The following is a 16,458-nucleotide window of genomic DNA, read 5'->3' as shown; positions in this document are numbered from 1 at the left end:
TCATTTATTCATTTGTCTATTATAACATCATGATGTATAGGCTACATAATTATAACTTTTATTAATCTTTTGTTTTGGCTGCTCTGCTTTTATTTATTTATTTGTCTGTTTGTTTGTTTGTTTATTTCGTCACATGTTAGCATTTATTATTTATTTATTTATAGGTTGTTGTTTTTTTATTGATTTGTCGTTGCAGGTGAATTGAAATTATGACGTGTTTCCGTTAGAGGGCGCCACAGAGAGAGAGCGAGAGAGAGAGAGAGAGAGAGAGAGATCCGCTGCCCGTTTTCAGCAGCAGCGCGGTGTGTCAGTGCGCGTGCTGCACGATCGGCAAAAGGAGCCGCGCGAGCCGAAGCGCATCAAATGAACCGAGAGGGAGCTTCCGGCGGGGCTCCTTTCCGCGCGCGCTCCTCCTCTCCGTGATCACAGGAGGGGAAAAAATAAAAAAAAATTTTAAACAAACTAATCAGCACACACCCGGTTCAAGACGTCATGGAGGACAAGACGAGCTCGAGGGACGAGAGAGCGGACGCGGGGAATTCGGTGCAGAGGCGAGACTCGGCGAAGAAAAGCGGTGGAGGAGGAGGAGGAGGAGGTGTTGGTGGCGGAGGAGGTGGTGCGAGTCCCAGTGCGTCCAAAGAGCACAGCAACTCGGTGAGCGCGAGCGCGGACCGGGACCGGGAGGAGGCTGCGGTGGGGCTGTGCGACGAGAACGAGAGCCGACAGCAGTACGGCTTCATGCAGCGGCAGATCGGCGCGATGCTGCAGCCCGGAGTGAACAAGTTCTCGCTGCGCATGTTCGGCAGCCAGAAAGCCGTGGAGAAGGAGCAGGAGCGCGTGCAGACCGCCGGGTACTGGATCATCCACCCGTACAGCGACTTCAGGTGAGACGAAGGTGGAGCTGCGAGGCGCTTTTGCACGCTCGCCAAAAGCACCTTTGCTCTATTACTTTCATGCATGCGCGTGCATGCATACATACATAGACATATATACTGTGTGTCATTGGCAAAACACGCACGCACTCACGCAAGCGCGCGCTCGCTCGCAACCCTCCTCTATGCGCATCATCCATGCAGTGCGCGCTAGGTTCAGAGCCAGCGATGCCCTTGCCTTGAAGGTGAACTCCGCGCACGCGCGCTCGCGACCGCAAGCAGGTGAAACCGTGCATGCTTTGTTTTCATTTTTTCTTATTTATTTATTTTTGGACAAAGCGCGCGCGTTTAGCTCGTGTTAGTCTGCAGTGAGACAAACCAAACCAAACCGGAAAGAGAGGGAGGGAAACATGATGAAACCCTTACACCAGCACACAGGAGAAACAGAGCTCACGCGCGAGCACTCAAGCGTGTGTTATACCCGTAAAGCGTGTGAAATGAACAACATGCAGTGTTGAATTAACACCTACAATATTGACCGAACACCTACAGTGCAGAAGGTCACACATACACGTGATTACAATTCACCTGAACATTGTGATCATCTGATCATTGTGGGTAATAAAGGTGTAGTTCAGCTCATTTGCTTTGCCTTTACACCAAATGTAAATAAGGCGTAACGTGTTCAGCGTTTCCTTCTTTAACCTAGATTAGATGTTCACTGGAGAGCCAAAGGCTGATGTAGCTAACACAAGAAGAAAATGGTTTTGGTTTTGTGTTTTTAATTTGGTAGTGCTATGAGGCTGTGAAATTTCCACACACACACACACACACACACACACAGAATAACCCTGTGTTCACACTAGCAAGCCACCATGTGACCGGCAACCATTTTGTAGCTATGCGAACTGAGATTTTCTCAAGTCTATGCAAATGAAATACGACGCAGTAAAGAAGCAACCAATCCGAACGATCCTTTTTCACGCGTGGTGCAACGTTTCTTCTCTTCTCCACACAAAATTGTAGTTCCTACCTGCGGTTAGTTCCCGTTTACCGTTTGACACAAAAACGAAAGAAGAACTGAAATGGTTTCCTCGTATCCTTTCATTATCTAAAACGCCCACGGAGACGTTACGAAGAAAAATTAAGCTTGGAAGGAAGTAGCTAATACGGTTTTGCTAACACTTTGCTAGTCTAACCCGAGAACGAAGCTAGTCTGCGGTCTAGAGTGTAACGTACAGCAAAGTCAAACAACTGCTTTTAACCATTGTTTAATTTTCATTTTACTAGTTAGTTTTAAAAACTACATATGACTACAAATGTTTCTCATCGGAGCTTTAAATGAAAAACCCCCCAAAAAAACTGCACCACAAGCCACGCCCACAAGCAACTTTTTCTAGCTTTTGCTAGTGTGAACATTGACGATGGAGACTAAAGACACTAACAAATAACGTATGAGCTACAAGGCTAATTCTGTTAGCATGTAATAGACGTCTGTGTCACCGTGAATCAGTGTTTCTTTGTCAATGTTGTCAAAGGAAACCATTTTGAGAGAGAAATGTTAATATTAATATATGAGTTTTGCATTTCGAAGCGGCTTCAGTGTTTCAATTAATGCGCACGATATTTAAAACCTTACACCTCGAGGCAGGATTAACACCAGTCCCAAGTGTATGCTTATTACTTAGTGCTGAGGTAACTTAATGTTGTGTTGGGTTACAGTAGTGAATTAACACTCAGAGTATCGAATTAATGATTACAATTATATATATATATATATATATATATATATATATATATATATATATATATATACACACACATATATATATATGTTAAATCTACAGAACTAAAGTGTTAATACCTATTACACTGCACATACAGTATTAAACACCTGTAGTACTAACTTAACACTACAGTGTTAGATTAATTCCTGAAGTCCAACGATGAATTTGTCTGTTGAATCAGTGTTGAACTAACACCCACAAAGTTGAAAGGGTTAAGAGTGTGGAATTAACACTTTTAGTGTTGAACTCGTACTTAACGTTGGATCGTTGTTGAATTAACGCTTGGTGTTTAAGTGTACAGTGCATGATACATAAACGCGCACAATTTGAATTATGATCTCAGTGTTGAGTTAGCACATACAGTATTAAATTAACATCCCCAGTGTTTATTTAACCGATAGTGTTGAGATAATGCTAATGTGCAAACTAACACCTGGACGGTTGAAAACGTTGACAAAGGTGCTGTAATTCATCGAACTCTTGTCTTGCCATCTTGAATTGATGCTTGGGATGTTTTGAATTAACGCCCAGTGTTAACACTCTTAGTGTTCAATGCGGAATTAACATTTCAGTGTCGAACTAAATCAACACCCACAGTGTTAAATCAGTTCTCGCAGTTTCGACCGATTTCGACTGTATTAAAGTGCAGAATTAACGCGTTAGCGCAGAATTAATGCTTAAGAGTGCAGAATTAACACTTCAGTGTTAAATGAACTATTACATTATTGGTTTAACTACTACATTATTGACTTAACTCTCCTCAGTTCCGAATGAACACTTAGTGAGTTAGCACGTACGGTATTAAATGAACTTCTCTAGTGTTTATTTAGCAGTGAGTGTTAAATTAACCTTGATTGAGGTTAACTAACACGTTAGCACAAGCTTTAACGTCTTAACAGTGCAGAATGAACACTTCAGTGTTTCATTCACTGTTAAGGTTTAACTTCTCGTGTTCCTAACCTCGGTGTTGATTTATTGCCAGCAGTATTGATGCTCAGTGTTAGATTAGCGCCGCGGTGTTAAGTTAGTACACATCGTGTTGATTTAGCAAATACAGTTGTTTGCGAATCTTGAAGGTATTGGTTTAACCGTTGCTGTGTTGAATTGTGTGTTGTGTTAGCAGATACAGTATTGATTTGACACCCACGGTGTTGAATTATGGCTCCCAGTGCTAAATTAACACCCACAGTGTTAACTTAATGCTTGTGATCTTAAATTAAACCCCCACCCCCTCCCAACCACACAGACACTGTGTTTATTTAACCGTTAGTGTTGAATTAATGCTTGTAATGTTGAACTACGGTTGAAGGTTTAACAGTGCAGAATTAACACTTCAGTGTTGAAGCTCATTTAAACTCTAGCTTAGTACATTACACTAGCACTGAATGAACACATCCAGTGTTTGTGAGCGTTTGTGATATTGAACTAACACACACATTTAAAAGTATTACGTGTAGAATCTGTGTTCGCCGTTGAACTAAAGCTCGGTGTTGGAATGCTGTGTAGAATTAACACTTCAGCGGTGAAGCAGTGCTCACTCTTTTTGTGAATGAAATCTCAATGTTGAAGGAACACTTTGGCGTTGGGTCAGTGTTTACGCTTTCAAATTAAACCGCAGTGCTGAAGCGTTAACAGCGTCGAATGAACACTTTAGTGTTGAGTCACCGTTTGACGAGTTAAAGCTCAGTGTTGAGGGCCTGACATGCATTTTTAAAACCTCTGTGTTGAATGAAGTTATCATTGAAATCCTCCATCTTGGGAGAAAAATGACCACATTCTGCTGAACACCGCAGCACATTAACACGTATCGATGGAATTAATGTGTTTAATGTATTACAGTGTGTCCTTTCGCTATAATTCTGCCTCATCTGGAGTGTTTGTTTTTCTTCATGATGGGCGTGTCCATGAGGTGATGATTTAAATCAGGCGTTTATACATACTGTCGAACAATGTGTAGCGAGTAGTACGCAGGATTCTTCGGTGCATTTCAGCGTTAGATTTTGCGTTATGGCGTAACGTTTGTAGCAAAAGCGTCGTGTGTTAGCCGTAACATTTGTGTGTGTTTGTGTGTGTGCGTACGGCGGTCTGTACAGGGTCAAGCCCTCTGAGTCAAGGTGAGCTCGGATTAGTGATATAACCTGAGACGGGATGAACTTAACGCAGATGCTAACGCGATGATATAACGCAACTTTCCTATGAGATACATATCTCAATCCTGCTTAGTGACGCTTCGGCTGTCGGTCAGCTTGTTTCTTTATGTCTTATGGACACAGAGATAATAATCGAGAGGTTTGCTGCTGTACATCAGCGGTTACGGTAGTGTGTATCTGTCTTAGTGTTTGTTGCACGTTTGTTGATTTAGAATAAAATTAGGTTTTTCCTTTCTTTCCAAATTCGTCGTCCCACGCGATGTGCACGAGTCATTACTCGTGAATTATTTAGTATTTTGCGTTCTACCCTTTTTACACCGTCTTAAATAAAACAATGACACACTTTATTCGCTTTATTTGTAACAGAATATTGCCGTGTCCTCCTGGGTTTATTTAACGCGCCGCCAGTTTCATCGTGTGTCTGAACGAATGAGACGAAGGTTTGTAATACCTCTACGTCGTTCCTTCTCGGGTGACTCGCTTGTTTCGCTTGTGCTTTGAACACATGATTTCATGGCACCTACAAACGAGCTTAACGACAAAAGAGCGAGGGAGCTAATGATGCTGTCATCACCGGCGCTGCCAGACAACACGCCACTGTAGTGATGCTATTCTACACCGCCGCTCTACACTACAGAGCTCGTAGTGCAGATGGACTTATGCATTGACAGCCAAACCGTTCGTATTGCACTATTAGAGGGGGCAAATACTTTGTGCAGTGTGACAGATGGCCTGCAAAGTCATCTGTATGGTTGGTGGACCTCAGCTCTGGCTGATAGCGTGATATATAACGGGTATCATTAGTACGTTATACCACTAATCAACCCCGTGATTAGCATTTAGTCATGTTTTTATGGTAAATGTTCTACTCCAGACGTTAAGGTTACTACAGGAGCATCTCACCTACCGTATAAACACTAATAAACAGACAAACTACCATAATTTCTGGAGTAACACACCTAAAATTATAAACACAAACAAATAAGCACATTACTGTAAGTTATATAGTAGAACATCTAATATATATCTAATATAATAGTGGTGGTGTCTTACACACGAAAGGTCTTTGGTATGAAACTGGGCCAAAAAACTCTCCAGTTTCAGGTTATAAAGCATGCAGAAACACAAACTAAGCATTATTTTATTGAGCTTTATGTTCTTTCTGAAGGCCTTCCATCAAACTGAGATATTTTTATGCCTTGTATGCCAGCCAAAACACCATAAATCTCTTCCACGAACAATATTTTAGTTTTTTACGCCATGTTGTTGCTCCCCGGCGTATCGGCACTGCTGCATCGGCATCTTTTAATTCCAGCGTACATCCGTTGTTAGTCTTTGTAAGTGGAAAAATGCTGTGTTGCGTTGTTATAGGAAAATAATCATCATGTCGTACTATTTATCCGTTTATGGTTTCTTTTTTTATGACGTGGAATGTTAAAGTCCCTGTGAACTTGTGAGCTGCCCTACTGTCAGAGCTGCTGTTATAGAAAACTAACCAACCCTTTCGTCTGACCAGACATTAGCTATGTTTATATGGACTGCAGTAATCTAATTATTGACCTTAATAGGACATATAATATTCTGATTACGGTGTTTACATGAGTTGCTTTTAGAATATTCCTTTCATGTTCCCGTTTTACATGTTATAAAACGTAGATCGATTAACTGCACGTCATTACATCCCCACGCCACGCCGTCTGACGTTCCCTGCACAATTTCACGTATCAACATACAGTTGGTCTTTGTTATGGTACCGTATACAGTTTTGGGTGTTTCATTTTTAATTTTACAAAAACTTCGAGTGTGGTTATTTATTTATTGTGCTGTACGTGCAAATAGACGACTGCTTGAAGCCATATACCGCGTCCGAAATCGCGTACTTACCTACTATATAGTAGCCAAAATACATGTATCTTGCCTACTATACAGCAGGTAAGTACGCGGTTTCGGACGCAGCCGTGCTCTCTTGTTTGCCATCAAATGGTTGAGCACTGCCATATGTGATCGTGTCCTGTCTCAAAATACGGTGAAAACTCCCACATGATGTTAATAATGCGATTAAGGTGTGTACATGTCTGTAATGCACTTCGATAATGCAACTAAAACAGGAATATTCCACATGTCTTAATTCCGTTTGTGTTTACTTCGAGTATGACTTTAGTCGGATTAAGGTCATCAGAAATCTCTGTTTACATGCTAGTTTCTTAATCAGAGTATCGTCTTAATCGGGTTCATATCGGATTATTGTGGTCCATGTAAACATACTGATTGTTACTCACTGACCGGGCCACGTGAATAGAGGACAGGAAGAAGCAGCTAGTGAATGAGGACTAATGACAACACCAAGCACGTGTGCTTTGTGTGAGGTTTTGAAGCACCGACGGAAACGTGATATCCCACGGTCCCACTTAATACGCAGGCGGTTTAAAGATTAATGAACTGTTCGTAAAATTCATTATTCATCACCTTCAGAAAATCAGCCGGGTTGAAATTCTGTCATATTTCTGCCGGTTCTGTCTCCGGGCGTGACGCAGTTCAGCAGTCGTTTATCCTCGGGAAAAATGCAGGCTGTAATTTATAACACAGAGAAGGAGAAGCTGATTCTGAGGAATTCTGACATGTCATTATTTAACAGCGTCGATTCCTCTGCGTTTGAGGGTGACTTTAGACTTTTCAAGGGCAGATAGTGTCGTGTTTTTGTGTTTTTTTCAGCCCATACTCTGTGATTTTTATCATGTTTTGGATGATTCCCATTAGAAGGAAGGAAATGGCAGTGATGGTGTTTTACCTGTTTCTTTCACCTGTGAGAAAATTCCAGTCAGGAACATCCTCGATTAGTTTAGTTTAGTGTTTGAAGTTTGCTTCTTTATTTTTGTTTTGCACTGGAGCTAACGTAACTCACATGTAAGCAAAGCTAATAGCTAATGATGAATTAGCGTGTCTACATCATTACAAATGTTAGGCCATGCCCCCTACCTGCATCTCATGCTCTGTTTGTCTTTCCGTTTGTCCATGTTTGTAGTCCGAAATGTATAACCTACAATTAACTATACAATTTCTACGTCTGATGTTTGTTTATGACTTGCACGTTACGTGATTTGTTTTCAGATTTGGATTAGCAAAGCGAGCTAACTGCCTCTACAAGCTATGTACTCTCACCAGAGGCGACAACTTTGACTCCATCTTTGCTACTTCCTTCCAAGCTTTATTTGTATCTGTGACGTCTCCATACACATTCATCGACAGGTCATATATTACAGGAAAGATCAAATGACGATTTTACTTGTTAGCCACGTTAGCATCGTAGCTAATTGAAGCCCGCTTCGATCTCCTCAACACATCGACTATGTAAAATGAAATTCAGGGTGAAATTTGTGTATTTTTGTGTATAAAGTTATACATAGCATGTTATATTGGCATTCGGCACATCTAATGTTTTATAAATAAAGAGGTATATGAATTATAAATGTGACGTTTGGTGGAAACTTTCAGGTTCATGGGAAACTCAACCTGTTAGAGATGTTATCTCTTTCATCAGAGTATGGATTTATCAGATAGAAAACGAGCCCAGATTGAGTCTCGGGCTCATAAATAATCAACGTTGTTTACGGGGGGGAAAAAGTGAAGCAGGATTTGTATTCGAGCTCCTCCTTTTCCTCCTCCTCCGTCAAACAACATTCGATTTCTAAACCAAGTTTAGCATCTATTTTTAGGGGGTTGCAACTTCTCCTTGCATTATTGATGCTTTTTGGTCTAGCTCGCTCTTTCTCTCTCTCTCTCTCCCCTTCTCTTTTTTTTCCACCCCCAGCTTCGGAGACGTTGTCCTAAAGTCTGCTGAAGGTCCTTGTTGAATGCGTCTCACTTTTTCCAAAACGATGCCCTCTGGTGCTCTTTAATTAGTCCAGCTCTGTTTTTCCACCTGCAGTGCACAGCTCTGGCCTAAATTCAGCAACACGAGGTGATGTTCAGGTACAGCGAACGCATTGCCAGTCCGATCGCATGGACTCAGAATGAACGCTAATGCACCAAAAAAATCCACACCGGTCTTGTAAGAACTGCTTGTACAAGTCTCATGGTGTCTTAGAAATAATTATCGCGCACCACTCCACTCGAATTCTGGATTGCAATTGGTCGGAAGGTGTTGGTTCAATTTCTATAACGGCATCACAGCTTTGTTCTACTACGTTATCGTTTACTGCGCTCGTCTGAATGTGTTTTCTGGAAGGAGTCTCAAGTGTCAGCACTTTGTAAGAGTGCAGTCAGAGGTAAAGCTGTTCCACAACATGAAAGTTAACTATAAACGGATAAAAAAGTATGACGGGACATTCTTTTCCAAATAAATCGACAAATTAGGCATTGTTTTGGAAAAAGTGAGACGCATTGAACAAGGACCTTCAGCAGACTTTAGGACAATGTTTCCGAAGCTGGGGGTGGAAAAAAAAAGAGAAGGAGTTTTAAAAGGAATGAAACACATCAGGACGTTCTGTTACAGGAAAAAATAATTCACTTCGGGGTGGTAAGAGAAACTCGGCTTCATCACACCACCCTGTTGTTGATTATTTTCCTAGGACAGCATGTCATGAAGTGTTTTATCCTGCTTATACTACAGGCATCTTGCCAGCAATTAAATACTGACACATTATATGATTTATCTGCTTATCGTTACAGTTAATATTGTTGTATGAGAGCATCAGAACACTCTATGTTGTGCTTTTAGAGGAAAATAATCAACGGTGGGTCGGTGTGATGAACACAGGAGTTACTATTACTACCCTGAGGTTGATTATTTTCCAATAACAGCACATCCCAAAGTGGGTTATTCCTCTTACCATACCAAGAATGCTGCATTATCATTTATTTCTTCTTCATCGTCTTCCTCTTCCTCTAACCTCATGTTAAATTTTGGTTAATCTGATGAGAACCTGAGAGTCTCAGCAGCATGAGTCAGTATATTTGTTGTACATATAGCAACAAAAGATTTACTTGAACCTGAACCTGGTTGCTGTGTTTATGTTTTGCGTGTCGATGTTAAATACGGAGACACAACAGGGATGGTGAGAGACACGGTGTCACGCGAGACGTCTGTGCCGCCCCCCCGTGACCTTCGCTGCTCCCTGGACCTCGCTGATGAGCCAGATGGTCTCAAACATGACCGCCATCCCACCTCTGAAAACGACCAGCTTACAATTACACCGTCATCACGGCTATAGTTTCTCGAGCTCTATTATCGTCGAGCGCATGTTCTTTTACACGCTTCGGCGAGGCCGACATGTAACCTGAGCCGAGCTCCTGATCATAACACACTGCTAACGGGCATAGAAGTACCTGACGTGGATATGATTAAGCGGCGGGATGCCCGGTTTAGGCCGAAGGACGCAGAATGATCAGAAACATGATCTAGAGATATTTATAAAGCAAGGCCCTGATGCTTCGGTTACTCAAAGCGGATCTGTTACGGAGGCACCGGTGGGGTTTTCAGCACCAGATACGATTCTTGAAAGCATCTATTTTCGTTTAGATGAATGCTGTTATCAGTGACTGGGACATTTCCCTGCACCTGCTAGCTTTAGCCTGTCACTTTAGCAGAGCTATCGAGTGTCTCTGTGTTTGAAAAAAAAAACAAAACAAAAAAACACGAGACTGAGAATGCAGAAGTGTGTGTAGGAGGTGCAAATAAAAAAAATCTATATTAATTTGCATAGTTGCATGTTTTCTGAGTTCATCTTAGAGTGCATGGTAGTGTGTAAGGTGTACTTTGCGTAGCTGACTGCTCTTTGTGTGTGTACTTTGTGTGTGTGTGTGTGTGTGTGTGTTTATCCTTGTGTATACTGTAAAAAAGCTAAAGTTCATGTTTCATTCATCCTCTTCATTCGGCCTTCCACCTTCCACAACCTCCCATATGGATAACAACAGATTTATATACGTATATATTGTTTATACAAGCATGTGTGTGTTTGTGTGTGTGTTTGGTAGCCAGTCGTTTGGTTTTGCCACTTTATTGCGAAACAAGTGACATTCTAACTGACATTGTACCATATACTGACACTGGAGACTCCTTCCATAGCTGTTACATGACGCTTGCGCCTTTGAGAACTAGCTAGCTATTGAGATTCTTTAGCATCAGCCTCACAACGTCAGCCTTACATAATTCAGTATTGCTTTATAAAATATTTCTGCAATGCTCGTGAAGGGCCAAAGTAAATCCTTTTCAAGTACCGAAAGTACTCTGTGGACAACCAACTTGTAAAAATATGCTACTATAGAAAGCTAGCTAGCTAGTTTGGTCATTTAGCTAGCTACCACTGAAGTGTCCATGACATCAAGATTGGTCTATTAATGTTTTTTTTTGTAATAGCCTCTTGTCAGTACATATTAAACCTTTGAAACTGTTCGTAAATAAAATCCTTCAGAGTCAAGTACAGCTCGGCTTGTCGGTATGTTATTGTTGAGTGGAATTTTCCGGATGCTGCCGTTGACGCAGGGCTCCAGGCTCGTCCCAGGTGAGACTGAAGGTTAATAAAAAGAAAGAGCAGCGGGTGAAAATAGATGCTGTCGGACATTTTGTGTTTTGATTGGCGGCTCGGGTCTGGCTGTCGGGATTCGGAGCGGATGAGAGACGGGGATTGATAGAGATGAGGTGGTTTTATTATAGAGCTGCCATTCACAGGAAGAAGCGGACCTGTCCTGTTCAATACTTAGTCATACAAATACAAATACGCTTTTGGTTTACGTTAACAAACATTATATACGTGACCAAAACTACACGTTTGATGCTAACTAGCTGCTCGCTAGTTACTCTGTTCTAGAGAGCATTTGACTGGATGCAAATCGGACGAGTACAGGATGACTTGTCAAATTTTTCTGTCACACTTTCAGTCATGTTTAAATATATGCTGACTTATTTGTATACACAATGGCAAAAGCACTCAACAATTTTATTATTAGCTAGCTAAATGACCAAACTAGCTAGCTGGCTGGAAAACAGCAGTGATCCCGAGCTGTTGTCCTCCGTAGACATTTTCGGTAATTGTATAAATATTTAATAAAGCAGTACTGGGTGATTTATATACAGTAAGGCTGATTTCAAAGCCCCTTTATTATCTATAAATTCTGAAACCTTGTAGTTCACTTCATAAGGAGCCGTTCTTTATCATAACCGCTACGATAATGCTAATGTCCGCTAGTGAATTTCTGCTAGTTAATTCAAATGTTAATTTAAATATGTAGATAGGTATCAAGGTAATATCGGTATATCTAACTGGATTTTTATTTTTTGAGTACTCTGTCTACTGTAAAAATAATAACAAACAGACATATTGCAAATAGGCTAAGTGCAAGAATTAATTGTACTAATTGTGCTAAGCTTAATTGTAATTAGAAAATATTGTTAAATTTGTGAAACCTAGTGCGAAAGAGGAAATGAGAGAGTTTGTTTTGTTGTACAGTTAGCTAGTTACAGTTAGTCCGATTATATTGTTAGCTAGTACAGTCAACGTGCTTTCCTAATTTAATCTGAAAATGAAGGTGTTTAGAAGTAACATGTAAATCAAACAAGCAAATTAATTTGTGTTTAAATAGTTAGCGTTAGACTTTATAAATAGCTACTACTGTTTCTTATACGAACTTAAAAAAAGAACGATTCTGGATAGCCCACGCCCACAAGCGAGAAACTACAAGTGACACGAGCGATGTTGCTTTCTAGTGTGAACGTAGTGCTAGTCCTGGGAACATGCATAGCTTTCTCAACTCACCATGTATTTTTCGTGCCCTTTATCAGCTTGTTAAGTGTTAAGAAACTGAAACCATGAAGTGCTTGAAAAGCTGAGAACATTTGCATACTCTCATTAACGTCCCTATTCCAAGTTTCTTTTCATTAAAGAGCTTGGAAATCGTGATTAGCATGCATACGAGCGTTTGTGTGTGTGTGTGTGTGTGTGTGAACCGAATCTCTGACCAGCTGCTGTTTTCATCCCCTCCGGCAGGTTCTACTGGGACTTGATCATGCTCATCATGATGATGGGGAACCTAATCATCATTCCTGTAGGAATAACGTTCTTTTCCGAGCAGACCACGACCACCTGGCTGGTGTTCAACGTGGCCTCGGACACCATCTTCCTGGTGGACCTGGTCATGAACTTCCGCACGGGAATCGTCAACGAGGAGAGCTCAGAGATCATCCTGGACCCCAAGGTGATTAAGATGAACTACCTGAAGAGCTGGTTCGTGGTGGATTTTCTCTCCTCCATTCCCGTGGATTATATCTTTCTGATCGTGGAGAAGGGCTTCGACTCGGAGGTGTACAAGACGGCGCGGGCGCTGCGCATCGTCCGCTTCACCAAGATCCTCAGCCTGCTGCGATTGCTCCGCCTCTCACGCCTCATCAGATACATCCACCAATGGGAAGAGGTAAGACAACGGCATGTGTATCCGTCCAATCAGAACCCTTTATTTGAAAAATAATTAGCATACACCAGAAAACAACTTTGCGGTAACGATAAACGTATAACATACAGTATGTAAGGTTTTATGTAAGACTTTATGTAATGTTTATAATTATTCATTTATGATCAATTAATTGCTGAGAAGAATTTACATGATTAAAGAGTTTTTAAACGAAATGTCAAATTGATGCTTCATTTTAAGCTAATTTCAGGCTCATTTCCTGGTTTATTTTTTATTTCTACAGCGAAAGATTAAGTAAACGTAATGCACAAGAAGACGCACACATACAGTACCTAGCATATATGTAACAGTAGCGAAGTAAATTTCCCAACACTCTGTAGTTGTCTGTTATTCTAATTTGGCTAGTCAGCATATTCAGATTAGTGCCATTTTAGAAAAGTTTTTTTTGAATATGTATTTAGTGTTTAGTTACCGTTGGCTATATTGTATATTGTATATTGTTGGCTATATTCTAATTTTGGCCACTAAATTAAATTTTTTTAAGAAAATACGCACATAATATTTAGTTAATGTTAGCTTACTAGCCAAGTACATTTCCAACGCAGATCAGTGCTGTCTTCATTGGCCATCATTTGAGTTTTTACAAAAAAGACTAGCAAGTATTTAATGTTTAGCTAACGGTCGATTGTTCGCTAGCAAAAATTTCAATACCAAGAAGACAACTGTGGCCAGTGATGAACATTTTAGAAGAAAATATGCATCTAACTAATGCATAGCTATAGGGTTAGTTTAATATTAATGGCTAAATTTACAATCCTGTCAAGTTGTCACTTGGGCTAACTTGGCTAGTCAGCATTTTGGATTGGTCATCATTTGACCTAGCAAATATTTTGTGTTTAGCTTAGGGTAGCTTCTTGACTAGCAAACGTTTTACAGCTTACTAGCCAAATACATTTCATGCATGCTAGTCAGCTAGTCAGCATGTAGTTGTATATTAATTTACCTTGGCTAGTTAAATAATCAGCTTTGTGATGATAATCTGTAATTCGTTCTTATTTGACCATTTTCAAATTAATTTAACGATAGAGTTCTTCAAATTTACGGAATATTTGTCGTCTATCTTTTGATCGTTCCTTTCAGGATAGTCTGCAAATTTGTCCACAGCCCAGACGTCATGTAGACGCCTGCATCTGTATAAGGGATTAGCAGGAGAAAAGAAATCCTTCAGAGACACGACAGTGAGATTAAAAAGATCTAGAAGCACAGAGAGATTAATATTCGGAAGCATGTCGGTGCAAAACTCAAACTCTGCCACATTCACCTCGTCTCAGAAGGTGAGCGATGAGGACGGAGGGGAAAAGCTTCTCGCTCAAACACACGGCTGATTAAATGTCGAACAGATATTTAATCAGTGTGCGTGTGGTATTAATAAAATCTTATGGATGCGTCCTAAAAACTGAGTAAACGTCTCTACTGTACTGAGGTTGTTGTTTTTTTAGTGCGGTCTCTATTTAGTTAATATTATGATCTCTGAACTGTCAAGGAGTGCCAGAAAAAAAGGAACAAGAAATCGTTCAAACAATTACGTAATAATAAAATAATAACATGATTTGTTTTAGAAAAGAAAGTATAAATCAGTTCACAAGCAACTGAAAACTGACACGGAAAAAGCAGTTAATAATTTTAATCATTCATTCATTTGATAATAATTGAATTCATTCACACGTTATTAGTTTTTAAAAATTAAAAATAAAATTCTATTTACGATTTCTATTTTTTTGTACTTCAGTCTACTTCTTGCTTTGCTTTTTTTTTTTTTTTTAAACTTTTTTTCTCATTTCTTTTCTTTAAGTGGAACAGTAAGGAAAAGGGAAAACTATAGACAAACAATAGGGCCGGGTGATATATCAATATAATATCGATATCATGATAAACCATATACGCGATACACTTTTTCTGAGATACCGGTGTACGGTGGTATATATTTAAAAATGTTTTTAATAAGTACAAATTAAATGGTACCGAACGGATGCCATTGATTTGATGTAATAAAAAAAAATACCGTAATCTTCTTTGTCTTTGCAGACGTTAAAGAAAAGTATCATCAAAGTCAGTTCAGCGTATTTTTGTTTATTTTACTACTGTTTTGCAGACAGTTTGTTAGCTAAATTATATATCGCGATACACATCGTGTCCTCAAGTATCGCAATATGATATTTTTGTCATAAGCCCTAATAGACAATAATTTTTAAAAAAGCCAACGGACAATAGGAAAGTTAAAAAAATATAATAATAAAAGAAATCGTGCGTGCATTAATAATTAATTTAAATAATTTAATTAATTGTTTTAGTTCATTGATTGCCAGTTTCACGCGTTTATGTTCTGAATTGATTTGTGATTTTTGTCTTGAACTGTGTATACATGTAAATATGTTTTCTTTTTAATAACTACTCTTTTTTTATGTCCTTTTTTCTAAAACGAATGACTTTCTCGGTGGGTAAACTAAAACTGGCCCGTGGTCTCTGTGCTGATCAGATTTGACTTGTCCCTAAAATAAACTCCCCCTTTTTTTTCCTGCTCCATATTTAGTGCACTGATTAAAATGATATAAAACTCCAAAATTTAAGCACTTCTGATTGAAGTTTCTAATTGGCTGCTAACAGCTTCGGATCTCTTAATAGGAACCGTTGGATAGTAAACACAGACAAACGGCCTGAGAGAAGTGTGTGAAGTGGCTTAGTGTCCCTGAAGAAGGTTTGGCCTCCAGCCTCTGATCGTTCAGGTTGTGTTTCTTTGGCAGCGTCCCAAACAGACGCCGGTGGAGTCGGCACTTTGTGACTGGCCCTAATTGAAACAAGGATACATTTCTCTCTCTCTCTCTCTCTCTCTCTCTCTCTCTATCTATCTCTCGCTATCTCTCTCTCTGGGTGACTAACACAAACAAACGGTGAACGGCCGAGGCTAATCCGGGTCACAGCACCAATTTAAAGACAGACAGGAGGCGTGTGTGAAAAGAATGACGGAGCATCTTCACCCAAATCTACGCCTGAATCTATTTTTATGACTATTTAATAGCCTAGACTAAAAATATCACCTTTTCACAAACCGTTTAAATTATTCGACTGTTTAAAAAAAACTTGCATGGCAAAAAGGAAAGCTTTATTACGAAATGCCACGCCCTTCGAAAGAGAGAGCTGTGAGGAAAGGCGACCCAGGAAAGATGAGGAAAGGTGTGCAGAAGATTT

General features: G+C 40.0%; 1 protein-coding gene across 1 annotated transcript; it reads left to right on the top strand.

Annotated features, from left to right (window-relative positions):
- Positions 1 to 492: 492 nt before the first annotated feature.
- Positions 493 to 14,476, top strand: LOC128622680 (potassium/sodium hyperpolarization-activated cyclic nucleotide-gated channel 1-like). The gene is made up of 3 exons (XM_053649376.1): positions 493 to 884; positions 12,792 to 13,215; positions 14,353 to 14,476. Exons 1-3 carry the CDS (start codon positions 493 to 495, stop codon positions 14,416 to 14,418), a joined length of 882 nt encoding a protein of 293 aa, XP_053505351.1. The 3' UTR covers positions 14,419 to 14,476.
- Positions 14,477 to 16,458: the final 1,982 nt, after the last annotated feature.

Source organism: Ictalurus furcatus, chromosome 18, assembly GCF_023375685.1.
Source record: "Ictalurus furcatus strain D&B chromosome 18, Billie_1.0, whole genome shotgun sequence".
Lineage (NCBI taxonomy): Eukaryota > Metazoa > Chordata > Actinopteri > Siluriformes > Ictaluridae > Ictalurus > Ictalurus furcatus.
The sequence above is the reverse complement of the archived record's forward strand: the minus strand, read 5'-3'. Positions and strand labels throughout refer to the sequence as shown.